Here is a 13,243-nt window from a genome sequence, read left to right as displayed (position 1 = left end):
CAATTTAACGTCTGACTCAACTCAGTCCGTCTTGTGCATGTGTAAAGACATATTTACTCCTGAGGAACCAAAATGACGAAAATGCCCATTGACTCTATCAAGGCCAAAAGATTGCAAATTGACACTTGGCATCATCCCTCTCCCAAGAGAAGTTTCACTATCCTCAAGAGATGTATCGCTGTATATAGTAGAAGTAGGGCTATACGAAGGTGAATTTGGAATATAAGATGGTGAGGTAGTATAAGAAGGACATGTCTGGTCGTATGATGGTGAAGTGGGCTGTAGGCAGTAAGACTGTATCTGGGTGAGGTGGGTCAGTAAGATGGACTTGTGGGTGAATATGGAAGGATGTTTGAATCAATAACAGGAGAATATGGACTATACATTGGGGAAGTTGGACTGTAACCAAGCAAGTAAGGATCATTCCCCAGTGAAGATGGCCTGTAACTAGGAGTGTTAGGGATGTAACCCCGACAAGGTAAATTGTAGCCAGAGGATAATGGACTCCATGCAGCGGATGAAGTACGGGAGAAACCCATCCCACCAACATATGGAGAAAAATTAGCATCTGTAATGGGCGAAGAACAAACATTTGGACTCAGTGAATAGTCTTGGAAACTAGTGTGGTATGGAGTTATTGTGACAGGCGAAGAAGGGGTCACAGAAAAATCAAATCCACCGCCTTCAAAATAACTAGGCAGTTGGAGATCAACAGATGATCATTCAAATACAGGGTACAATCTCCAGTGCCAATGGGAGCCAGCTGACCCAGCATGATATTTTCAGTAACACCTCTGAGATGATCAGTTTCAGCACCCAAAAGAATGTCCACAGTTTCCTCAAATGAACATCTCATCAAAGGCCAAGTATCATTCCGGTTGATACCATAGCGAGTAATAGCCATTAAGTGACCTCGATAAGTCATAGTGTCACACAGGACAGCAAGATGCCTATAATTGACATAAGATCCATCAAAGGATAGAACCTTACGCAACTCATCAAGTAGCGCCAAGGACTTGAAGCACTTCAATCAAATGATTACTTGTTGTCCTTTTAGCATCCACATCTTCATGACACATAACAGCCAACAAATTGACACCTTCAGTATCCACCATCCACTCTTCTTCTAGTTCTAGTTTGAGTCCTTCATTCTCATGATACCTGTTGCCTTTTTCTTGCTTTATAAAAACCTTGCTGACATCGGGGATGCCTTGTAAAGCCATATCAGCCAGCAGGACACTTTCAATCTTCTTGAGGAGAACAACATCATTATCCGCTAGATCATCTTTTCCGATTGGAGATTCATCGTTAATGATACCAATTCGGATTCTTCTTTACCACCACCACATTAATGATACGAATTGGATAAGTTGAGTCAGAGATGTCGGCGATGCTCAGATTCTTCTTTACCATCATCACTTGATAGAGTCAATAGGCATTTTCATCATTTTGTTTGCTCAGGGGTAAATGTGTTTTTAGTTTTTTACACATGTACAAAACAGACAGAGTTGAGTCGTAAGTCTAATAAGTGATAAGTTGATAAATTGAGACAGACAGAGTTGATAAGTTGGTGGGACATAAGCCCAAAAAACTGTCTTTTATAAGACAAAATATAATGGAACTTATTTTATATCACCATTCTGTCACTATGTTAACTAGCCAAAATGCACGTGCTTTGCACATGAATAATAAATAAAACTTATTAAAGAGGATGTAAACTTCACTATGTATAGTTGGTTTGTCAACCATTAGTGCAAATGGCAAAAAATGGATTACAATAGCATATTAGCATCTATGCAACATTTCTATATATTACAAAGGATTATACTGAATCCACATAGGAGATTACACCAATAAGAGTAAGAGTGCATGTGTTAGTCACTCTGACTTGTCCTCTTCTCAGTAGCAATGACAATGTTGCGTTAGTTCTCTTATGCAGTAACAATGACGGTGTTGTCTAGTTGGTATATGAAGAAGCTGCAACCATCTGCTCATTGTAACCACCTACCCCTTACAAGTGAAGTCAATTGATATGGCTGTATTGCCCATACACATCAAAAACTTGTCCTAACGCTTTACAAACACACTAAAATTCTGGAAATTTGTCTTGGGAACCAAGAACTAAGAAGATGAGAGACTGCTGTCAGTCAAGTATCAACAATTCGACATCTCTACAACATGGAGAGGGCTGAACTTCAGAGAAAATAAATATGGAAATAAAAGAGCCGCCCTCTCTCAACATGATAGAATATGGTGGGATGATGACGTAGCTTGATGAGGTGAAGTGTAACACTTTCAGTGCCTGTTGTTCGCTTAGCTTTCTTGCTTTTTATAGCTCAAAGAGCTTGATCTACAGTTAGCGCTTGGATCAACTGATGAAACCCATGGTAATGGCCTACCAACATTTCATGCCTACAGAAGAGGAAATGTTTAAAAATAAACGGTTAGATATATTTGTTCTCACCGATCAAACACAATCAGAAGTGTTAACAAAGAAGAAAATTTATTTCTCATGGCAGTAGACGAAAATAAACCAGGAAAAAGTGGAATTGACATAATTATAAGGTTTTTCCAAATTTACAAAGAGCTTGCTTGCAATTACACATATTTCAAAATGCTTGGATGAAATAAGCCTATACATGAAGGCCTCTTACAGGCTGTGTGTTAATGGATATGATTTGACCAAAAGCAGGAAAATTCCAAAGAAAAAACCGACTAAAAAGTTCAGACCTATAGATAGTCAATATAGATAGTCAAGTAAATATGACCATATCAATCTATGAAGCCTTGTGATAAGCTACCTAGCATTGTATTTTCAAATCCTTCCTGCACGTGAATAACAAATAAATAAATCTTTTTGGCTGAATATATGACTATGAACATACTAAATTTGGGTGATATCGTAATAATAGATATGTACACATCAAAAAAAAAAACAATGCCAAAAGCCCTAACTTCATGGAGCGGCTGACTTAAGCAAGATTTAACATCCGTTGAAGTTGCCTTATCTCAAAAGATGAGTAATCTTCAATGTTTATACCTTGTCAAGACAGTCCCTCCGGGAGCCTAGAATTGCTTCCTCTTTTTTTTTTTAAAAATCCATGAACACAACATACTTTTATGGATAATGTTCCATAAACAGTACATACTGAGAAGAGGTTTTAAGTTTATCATGCAAAAGCAATATAGTATGTCTTTGAAATACATTGGCCTCAAGACAATTAAAACAACCAATATATTAGCAGGAAAAATAATTATAATGGAAATTTTTTATAATACCTTTGTCTTGAAGACAAAAAACTTTTGGAAATCGTAAACTTGAAACGGCATTGACGTACCTAGAACCAAGGAAATTCATAAATTCATTCCATGCCTCTCCACTATATTACCAAAATTTGTTAGAAGGGAATCCTCTCCGTGCTTCAGCATATTTCCAAATTATCAGAACACAACAATAACTCGAGGAACAAATAAGCGAACCACCAAACAACAAACCAAATTGGATTATTTACTTAATCCAGTAGGCTGAGCACATAATTAACTCCAAAGATCTTAAATGGGCGGTAAAACGCACAATTCTCAATGATCATAATATCCTCATCCAACATGCACCAAAATATATTACATAATAAAAAGGCGTGATGTGATAGACCAGAAGAACCATCCAAATTAGGCTCATCTTGTGACAGTCTTATTTGGCTGACCAGCCAAAAACATGGTACATAGCACATGAAAAAAAGAAATATGACCACTCACATAACTTGAATGATATACCTCTTTATGGAAAGTATGCCACACCTATGGATGGCAAGGGAACCCTCACCCAATTTGGAATTGAATAACTGTCGCTAAATAGCTAGCTATACACAGAACAATAGTTTGTTCTCTGTACACACATATAGTACTCAGCTAGCTTTGCAAGCATGCGAAGCATGCAGAGTTGACCAGGCTTAATGTTTTCTCTACAAAATATGAGTCAAGGGATTTCTCATCCTTATCGAGTTTAAGGAGGGATACATCTAGAGTTTGTCCATTTTTCAGTTTCATTGAATGCAATTGAGAATAATGAAAATACAATAGTTTCAGTTTCAAAAGGCTGACATTCATTTTACTAAACCACATTGCTTTTTTCAAAAACAATAACTAATATGGTGCTAATATTACAGCTATAATGACAAGATGACCACGTTCTCGAATTACTAATAATCAAGAATAATAATAGTAAATAAGATACCCGCCAATAGTTCTTAAATTTGACCCTATGAGTTATATCTTTGGTGCTTAGCTTCTCGGTCTTGCGAACAAGCCTTCCGCATCATCCCTGATCAAAGAGAAATGAGAAAATTGTAATGTTGTAACTTTTTCAAGTGGTGGAACACCAATGCCAATGACAAAAGGAGAAGAACAGAAACAACTATCATTAAACTGAATCAATTTTAGCACGAATGCAATCAGAGTTAGCTCTGCCCAAATATTATCTATGAAGTTTTGGCTTAAAATGTGTAGATGCAAATAAAAAAAGGGCTTAGACCCGGTGCTTTATTCAAATGTGCTTATAATGACGTAAAAAACAAAAATCTAGAGTTGACTCGAACTTCAAAACTATAACCCAAACCATCATCCTTTCTTTGACCCAAACCCCTAAAAGCCAGCCGCCAGCTAAAGATGGAGGCAGGAGGATGGGAGTTGATATTCACCACCACATAGAGGGAATGAGGGAGAGGGAGAGGGACGGACTGGAGCAGATAGAGTACTATAGTGTCTCTAGGTCGGTGTTTTTTCCCCTTTTGCTACTCTGTTTTCCCTGTTATTCTTCTCTTGGTCATGGGGGCATAATACTTGGCGATGCGCATACAGAACCTAAAAGGGTAGGTGCAAACTGGAACACCTTAAAATGGAAGTAGTGAATCTGGTAACATTGATTTGAATCTTACAGTAAATTAAGAATACACTACGAATAGGTATACATACACATCACCAAGAGCTAAGTAGTGTACCACAATATACCCATTTTTTTTATCGGTGTCCAGAAAAAACGATGAATGTTATGTGAGCCTATTTTCAAAATGAGATAGAGCACCTTCTGCTGATATACACAAGCTTTCGTCTTCACATAATGAATTCTCTAGTAAGGAATACAACATAGGCAGGTGTAAAGCAATGAGTTCCACACTTCCATGGCATGTCATCTTCTGCAAATGAAGAGACACACAACAATACGTTAAAATCCAGATCCAAACCAAAACAAAAAAATCATTATCAAACAATTGGTAAATCATTATTTCAAAATATTTTCAATCAAGTTGCACATAACCATTGCCCATTATCGATCAAATCATTTTGCTCAACTTGATGAAATACCTCATTAGCTGAGCAGCAATGATTGCCCTCATCACCGATTTCACCTGCACAGGTAAGATGGTGCAGTATTCCCTTTTTGGGTACAGATATTAAGTATTCCCTGGTGTTGCAGTTATGTCCTTCCCTGCAACAAATTCCCTTCAGCTTCAGCTTTGAAATAGTGTATGGGCTGATCTTTACCTCTCTTTCTCATGATCTCTCGATATACATATCGCCGCCATGGTTTACCCACTGGGCAGAGAAACACGTCAAAACAAACTTAGATTGATTGTACTTGAGAATCTACGAAGGATTAATTGAGTAGGAGGAACATCACTTACATTTGAAGATTTGCTTGCATTAGAATGAATTACACACCATGCAGAGAAAATGAAGAGAACATGGTATTGTCTTAGGCTTCCTGAAGGAAACACCATTATAGTTGGAAATTAATCTTACAAGAAAGGAACATGAGATCTAGTTCAATATATAATGTGATGAGCCATTAAACTTTATGAATTTGACTTCCCTTAAAATGGTTACGTCGCATGCCTTCTTGCCTAGCTTAGACTTTAGAGTTTAGACATATCTATAGTTGTCCATGTAGGGGAACTCATCTTTCATTAATAATCCACTCTTCCATGAATAGATAATTAGATATATGGTATTAAATTATTATGTTCTTTCTTGTTTCTGTTGTCTCTTCTTCTACACGTGGATGCACGATTTCTTGCAAAAAAAAATTCGTTGAGTTTCTAATTGTATACTTTAGCAGCACTGCCTTTTTGTATTGACCCAAAACACTCTATAGCTTAATTGACTGGATAAAATTAGAAGATGATAAGTTATATTATGCGGATTAACACACTGAGGTCAACTTTCTTCTTAGTGATGCAATTGTGGACTTTTGAAGCAAGAGTATCTCACAACCATTGCTTCAATGTATACAGATTAGACGCTATATGTCTATATGTATGGTTCTTCCTCCAAGTAAGAGTTGGTTTTTGGGAGTTTACCTATAACACACGCATGCCAAACTTAGTGAACAACTGAGTAGTTTTATATTTGAGAATTCTGTTCTGAAGTGGAAAGCACAATGTTTTGACATGCATGTGTTCTTTTGCTTGTTCCTGACATGGAAGTAAGTTTGCTCAACTTACTTTCTAAGCTGTATTTATGTTATCTTTGTCACAATAGACTGATCCCTTCGCTTCATAATAGAAAAAATAAAGAGAACAACATTACCTTTCTCTGTAACGTTCTGAGAATTGTCATAGGACTCAATGTCATCAAACTTTCCCATTCGAGCGTTGGATGCACCCATTTTATGACTTTTTGAAAATTTGTCACCCCGTTGCTTTCCCTTGCAACATTTCAACATAAAAAACAAAATCCCAAAACTAATCAGCACGAATGCCGCCACAATTGCAGCCCGTAAGAACTTTTTGTTTTCCAAAAATTTGTTGATTCTCGCGAGATTTGGTCCTTGTGATGCTGATGGCCCATTGTTCTCTATTCCGTGTCTTACTCCATAACCCGAAAGCAAAAGAGGTGGTGGTGGGGAGTCTTGGGTTGATCTGGTGGTGAGACTGGAATAATAGTAGTATTGAATGGATTTCCATCCTTTCTGCATAACAAATCTATGATTTACTAATGGTTCAAAGAAAATTACTACTGATATGAAGATAGAACCTGTAAAGACTATTATTTAGAATAATGATAGAAGCATGCTAGTAGGAGTCAGCGTTATACGAAAATGAATCTGGGGTTTGAAACAGAAGAGATGGGAGAGAATGGAAAGGAATCAGTTCTTATTCTCTAATAAGACTTTTCCATTTCTTAATCTCTTATTAAATAACGCAATTATTGCTAATTAAATGCCATTAATAGTTGCGAATGGCGTGGATTTGGTTTTCTAATATACTCCCACATGAAAAGATTGATTGACCCTATTTAAAAGTGTTAAGCAATTGTTTTATTTAAGGACAATATCGGTACTGAAAATTTATAAACACATAAAAAGACAAAGTAGTCCTCATTAATAAATAGCTAGGTATCTGATTTTATTATTCATTAAGGGTATTATGCGTCAGAAAAAGTCCCGGATGAATTTAAGAGGCCACGATCATTATAGATATACTAGTAGTAGAGATTTTCGTTCATGCCTGACATAATGGGTTCTAATTATTTATTTGAAGATTGGACTAGCCTTTGATGACTTGAAGATAATTTTAGCTATTTAATTTACTTTGTCCGTCTGTCACTTTCCCTCATCTGTAGTATCCACTAAGATTCATTAAACTGCAATGAGTTGCACGCCTCTTTTTTTTTTTTTTTTTTTTTTTTTTTTTTTTTTTTGTTTTTTCTGATAGAAACATGTCATCAAAGACCATGAATACTGAGTAATTGAGAATGTTTCCATGAAGCCACCTCATCTCTCTTTTTTCTCTGAGATGGACACCTTAACTTTTATAATCATTCGGAATAGAAAAAAACAAACTCACGCCCTGTTTTGAGAACTATTCGCATAAGAATCTAAAAACACAGAGGATAAAAAAAAATCTTTAGTCAACAAAACCTTATAACCCAAACTTCTTCTTCTCACCAAACCTTATAACCAAAAAAAAAAAAAAAAAAACTCTTCGTCAAAACCCTATTTTTTGGTCATATTCAACTAACCCATCGCTCGAAAACATAAAAAAAAAAAACATTTCCATCTAAAACAACTGACAGATACTGACTATGTTCGCTAATCGCTTCTTACATAAGGTCAAGATTCCTTCTTCTAATTCTCAGGTATTTTTTTTTTTTTTTTTTTGCTAGATTAATAGTCAGGACATCTAACTGTGTTCGTTCAGTCAAAATAAAAACAACCTTTTCTCTACAGCAAAATGTGACATTAAAGGATTTAAATCCACGTGTTGAAATTCACTATGGTATCCCATCCACTGCATCAATTTTTGCTTTTGATCCTTTTCAGCGACTCTTGGCTATTGGGACACTGTAAGTTTTTTTTTTTTTTTTTTAAATATTGTGTGTATGAAATGTTTTACTTATTAGGCTATTACTAACTATTATTAAGTGATTCCCCACTCGTGGAACGGTGCAAGGATGGCAGGATAAAAGTGATTGGTGGTGATAATATTGAAGGCCTTCTCATATCTCCAAATTCATTGCCCTTCAAAAGTTTAGAGGTTTGTAAGCATTTATATATTCATATTCTTTCTTCTTTATTTTCTCCTGATGAGAAGAGGAATAACAAAAAAAAATTATTTTGCTTAGCAGTTCCTACACAACCAAGGCTTTCTTGTGAGCGTCTCGAATGGAAATGATGTTGAGGTAATGTAACTTTACATAACATTTTCAATATCCATCCGCAAAAAATATAAAGGTTGTCAATTTTGTACCTAAAGTAGGGCCTATATATCTATTGGTTCTTCTTCTACAGATTCATTTAAAGTTGCTGAAGCAAATTTAAATTTGATAATTATTATTCCAACAATAGAACATGTGTGTTTCTTTCTTCCGACGCATTTTCTCTCTCTTTCAATTTCAATTAGGGTTTGTTTTTTTGTTTTTTTTCCGAAGGAATCCAATCCACCTTTGATGATATTCTAATTAAGACTTTTCGTTGAGTTCTGCAACGAAAGTTCTGAGAAAATCCAAAATCTTCGTTGAAACTTTGGGTTGTCGAACTAAACCGGTGGTTCACAGACTACTTGGCTTCTTGAGGACTCTGTTCAGTTCTTTCCTCAAAAGTCAACACTAATAGTTCTTTTCGTGGTTGCTCTCTCTCTCTCTCTCTCTCTCTCTCTCTCTCTCTCTCTCTCTCTCTCTCTCTCTCTCTCTCTCTCTCTCTCTCTCTCTCTCTCTCTCTCTCTCAATAGAGGAAGCTCTATTAACAGAAATGAGGAAGTCACTAGAGCAGCTAGGCTCAACAACCGAGGTAAGTTTTTGTGTTTTGCTAAATACCCAAGTTATAAAATCTGCACACACCCGTTATAGTTTTGATGTAATCAAGTGTATGGTGCTTTCACAGAACTATGGTGATGCCATGTTGACGAGATTTTTAGTAGCAAGGTCGATGAACCCAATGAAAGCAGCTAAGATGTTGGTTTCATGGAAGAAATGGAGGGAAGAGTTTGTACCATTGGGTTTATTCCTGATTCTGAAGGGCCTAATGAGTTAAAAACTAAAAAAAATTATTTGCAAGGACCAACCCCAATTCAAGAGTAAGTATACCTTTTTCCCCCCTGCCTGTTATTGTCTGTGAATTTAGTAGTCCCCCTTTATGTTTTGGGGTGGTTTAACTTACCATGTTTTTCTTGCGTAAATTGGTTTGAAGTGCTAAATCGATATTACATTGTTAAAATTGTCTTTTTAGACAACTCCATGTTGCTTGACTGTGAATATGAGGGACCCTACTAAATTATGGAGATGAGGGTGTAGTTCAAAAAGCCCAGAAAGATGGTACTGAAGAGCCAGATTCCAAAAGGCCTCATCATCAATTAAATGCAAAACGGAATATAGGATTAAAGACCATGTGCAGTGGTCCATTGATATCGGGACCATGTAAGGAACATCTCTTTTCTGTTTCAAGTTGCATTTTAGAGTGAAACGCAGTTGCATATGTTATACAATGACATGTACATTGTGAGAAATGAGTATGCAGAATATATTACGTTGAGGAATTAAATGAATATGCGCATGATAAAACAAGACTTCATTGGCTTCTTCTTCCGTAAGCATGATGACTTCTTATGTCTTTATTCATGGTGGAAACCGCTTAAAACTCCTTGAGACTTCGAATTCTACAAAGAAAAATCTCCTTTGGGGCAATGACGTAGTAGAACCTAGAAAGGAACCTATTATTAAGTTTTAAGAGTCGCTGTATATTATTTTTCTTTTTTTTTTCTCTCTCAAAGATCTTTCTCTCTCAAATATGATCAAGGCGGTGGGGATGAATGAGTTAATGAAGGAGGTTATGGAATCCAATCAAATTTTCTACAGAACGTGTTTCGGCTGTCCCCCACTTTTCTTCAAAACTCTCTATTTGTAAATTCATATTCATATGACAATACTCTGTTTTTCATTGCACCTGATACACACACATACACCATCAATCAGAGTCCTCTTTTTAAGTTAAATTAAAATCTACCTTGCAGGAGGAACATGATATTGATTTTTTTAATTAGAAACCACTTTTCCATATTATTAAATCTTTCCTATGATTATATTACAGGCAGCTGAAAATTATGATGAGGACTGTTGCATATGTAAACGACCATTTATAGTTGTAACATTGAATCGAAGTCCCAATGGTACTAGAAAGGCTACAGTTATCTGTTCTACTTGCAGCTGGAAAATAAACTATTGCCAATTCTATGGTGAACTCCTTCCTTCTCGGGTTAAGTTTCGGAAAGTTGAATATAAGTGGACCAAGAAAGTTGGTCGTGCTCGAGACCATAGCTTCTCCCTGCGGAGTATGTACATAACTATCTCTTATACTTTCAAATGTTCTATTCGAAGTTTTAATGGTTGACGTAGTGATCCAAGTTTTATATGATAGATACTAAAAGTAGATTGGCATTCATATATTTCACATTGTAGTAATGAAAGATTCATGCAAACAATTTGGTGGTCATGAAGTAGGCACATCTCAGATATTAAGTATTGTAGTTTTAGTCACCAATTTTCTATAGTTTTCTTCTTCTCATCTTCTTTCTATATTGTTTTAGGTGTTTTTTATATCTATTTTAGGATAGAATTTGGTATTTGAATTTAGGTCAGATCAAGTTAGCGTTTAATCTCTAAATTGTCTCAATTTGTTACATTCATTTCTAGAAAGTTTGTTGAATGATCTTTTTTCTTTTACGTAATATCTCTCGTACTTGAGATAAATTAGATCGACATAGCCATTGGATTACAATGTTGATTTTCTGTCTAATGTTTAACAAAGGTTTGTCAAATACATGTGTCTGTGTGTGTTTTTTTTTTTAAAGTCTGACGAATTAGAGGTAATTCTCTTTTTATTGAGTTGAGAATTCTCACTAAATTTTCAGATACAATGGAGTTGGCTGTATATTAAACCCATATACTACTTTAAATGGGTATTTTGTTTTGCTATTGAAATTTCAAATATAATTGATTTGCTTCCTAGCATGCCACGAAGAACAAATGCTAGAGAAGCAACAAGAAGGCTCGCAATCTTGCTTAGCTTGGAGCATATGGATGGTAACATTGTGAGTTTGTACTTCTTTTTATAGGAGCTTTTACTATCTGTAATTTCTTTTAATAATAGATGCTAATTATTAGAATGTGATTTTTGGTTCAAAGACATGTTAGAAAGGATTCATTTTACAAATGCATCGCCCGTGTATTCAGTTGGAATTGAAATGCTGGCATGACCAATTGATGTGTCGAAACCAGAGTAGTCGTCATCACACGACACATCTCACAATTCATGGGTTTTGTATGTTCTATTATGTATTGTATTCAAGCATTCAACCTGTTCAGATTGAAGTTTTATAGGAAAAAAAATATATGCAACTAAATTTTGGTATAAGAGAAAAATACTCAAATCATAATCTTCAATTATATGGTCTGTGCTTTATTTGATTCAACTATTGCTTGTAGTAGGAGTTGTTGAGTGATTATGCAAGGTTAGAAATAGTAATTTAAGCTATGGGTAAGGATGGGAAGGTGAAGAATCTGCCTTCCATCATTTAATTAAGTTCTTTTATTTAATTTTATTTTTAATATTCTGCAGTTGTTTGCGAAGAATTTTATGTCTTTAAGCAGTTTTGTTTGTCATAGATTTTACTTAAAGTGATTTGTGACTCCATAAGATGCAAGGTTATTCTAAGGAAGTGCCATACTAGTGGAGAGGTGATCTTTGTAGACTAGGACAATCTTTTGTAGAGCCTCATGTCAATGTTTTCTTTTTTCTCTTTTTCTTTTTTCCCGTTCAGTTTTTTAGTCTATTTACTTAGGGCATGAGATTAAATCTTAGCCACCACATAGCTTTTCCCAAAACCAGTCCTATTATGTTATATTTCGTCACTCTGCTATTAGCAAGTAAATACGGCATTACTCCATTTACTTACAAAATGAATATGGTTCAATTTTATTTTTCAATTTACAAAATAAATGATTAACCATGATTTTCTAACATATATTTTATTTGTTCCTAATTTACTTGTGACAAATATATTTGATTTCAAAAATATGTTGCGGCATTATCAAATTGAATTGAGGTGCAAATCGCAATTTTTAAAAGGGGTATGGTGTTTGCTTCATGGCATAGGGTTATCTAGAGATAAAAGAACTCTTTACATAAACTTCTCGACAATGTCGTGTTGAAATAGGTAGGGAACATGGTTCCTTTTTCCTCTCTACTCTAAATCACTCTTTTTTGAGAAACTATGTCCTCTTTGTTTTTTTTTCAATCTAATTTGTTATTTTTATTTTGGTATTAAACTATTTTTGAATATAATTTGTTGTTGATTTGTGTTTTTTTCCTCTTTAGATAATATCATATATTATGAAGTTCCTCTTTGCTTCTGATAAGCACCTGATTGGCTTTTGGTGGTTAGAAAATATATACGAGTAGTTTACTGCTATCAAATGTCGAGTTTACTGCTTTTGGTACCAAATGTCCTTGGCCATTTGAAGAGATCCAATGCCTTGAAATGTGGTGAACTTCTTCAAACGAATTCGTTGTTGGAGAGGTATGATATAGTGGAAATTTAATTGAAGAAACAAAAGTTGGAGGGAAGAGAAAGCTCTTCCCGATGCCTTTGTGACATTCGTGGTAAGTTGTTACCTCTGAGTTTTGATATGGAATTGGAACAGGAACAATAGAATATAATAGGATAAAATAATTCAACTGTGGGAAAAATGG

At 35.3% G+C, this 13,243-nt stretch overlaps 1 protein-coding gene and 1 pseudogene across 8 annotated transcripts; one reads left to right on the top strand and one right to left on the bottom strand.

Moving 5' to 3' along the window:
- Positions 1-21: 21 nt before the first annotated feature.
- LOC147507106 (DNA-directed RNA polymerase II subunit RPB1 pseudogene) lies at positions 22-1,439 on the bottom strand (annotated as a pseudogene).
- A 6,454-nt stretch (positions 1,440-7,893) lies between these two features.
- On the top strand, positions 7,894-11,815 carry LOC147507105 (uncharacterized). Of its 8 annotated transcripts, XR_015217544.1 has the most exons (8): positions 7,894-8,136; positions 8,228-8,343; positions 8,459-8,534; positions 8,626-8,679; positions 9,228-9,286; positions 9,380-9,572; positions 10,583-10,823; positions 11,501-11,815. XR_015217544.1 is itself a non-coding variant. In XM_086599838.1 (6 exons), the coding sequence occupies exons 1-6, from the start codon at positions 8,083-8,085 to the stop codon at positions 11,584-11,586; spliced, it is 627 nt and encodes a 208-aa protein (XP_086455964.1). In that variant the 5' UTR covers positions 7,894-8,082; the 3' UTR covers positions 11,587-11,815. The 8 variants fall into 8 exon arrangements, 4 of the variants coding, with proteins under 4 accessions (XP_086455964.1, XP_086455963.1, XP_086455961.1 ...); XM_086599838.1 differs by lacking the exons at positions 9,228-9,286; positions 9,380-9,572; XM_086599837.1 differs by lacking the exons at positions 9,228-9,286; positions 9,380-9,572 and having other exon boundaries at positions 8,623-8,679.
- The last annotated feature ends 1,428 nt before the right edge of the window (positions 11,816-13,243 follow it).

The sequence above is a fragment of the Coptis chinensis genome, chromosome 3 (assembly GCF_015680905.1).
Source record: "Coptis chinensis isolate HL-2020 chromosome 3, ASM1568090v1, whole genome shotgun sequence".
Lineage (NCBI taxonomy): Eukaryota > Viridiplantae > Streptophyta > Magnoliopsida > Ranunculales > Ranunculaceae > Coptis > Coptis chinensis.
Note: the sequence above shows the minus strand (reverse complement) of the source record. Positions and strands in the feature narration are given on the sequence as shown.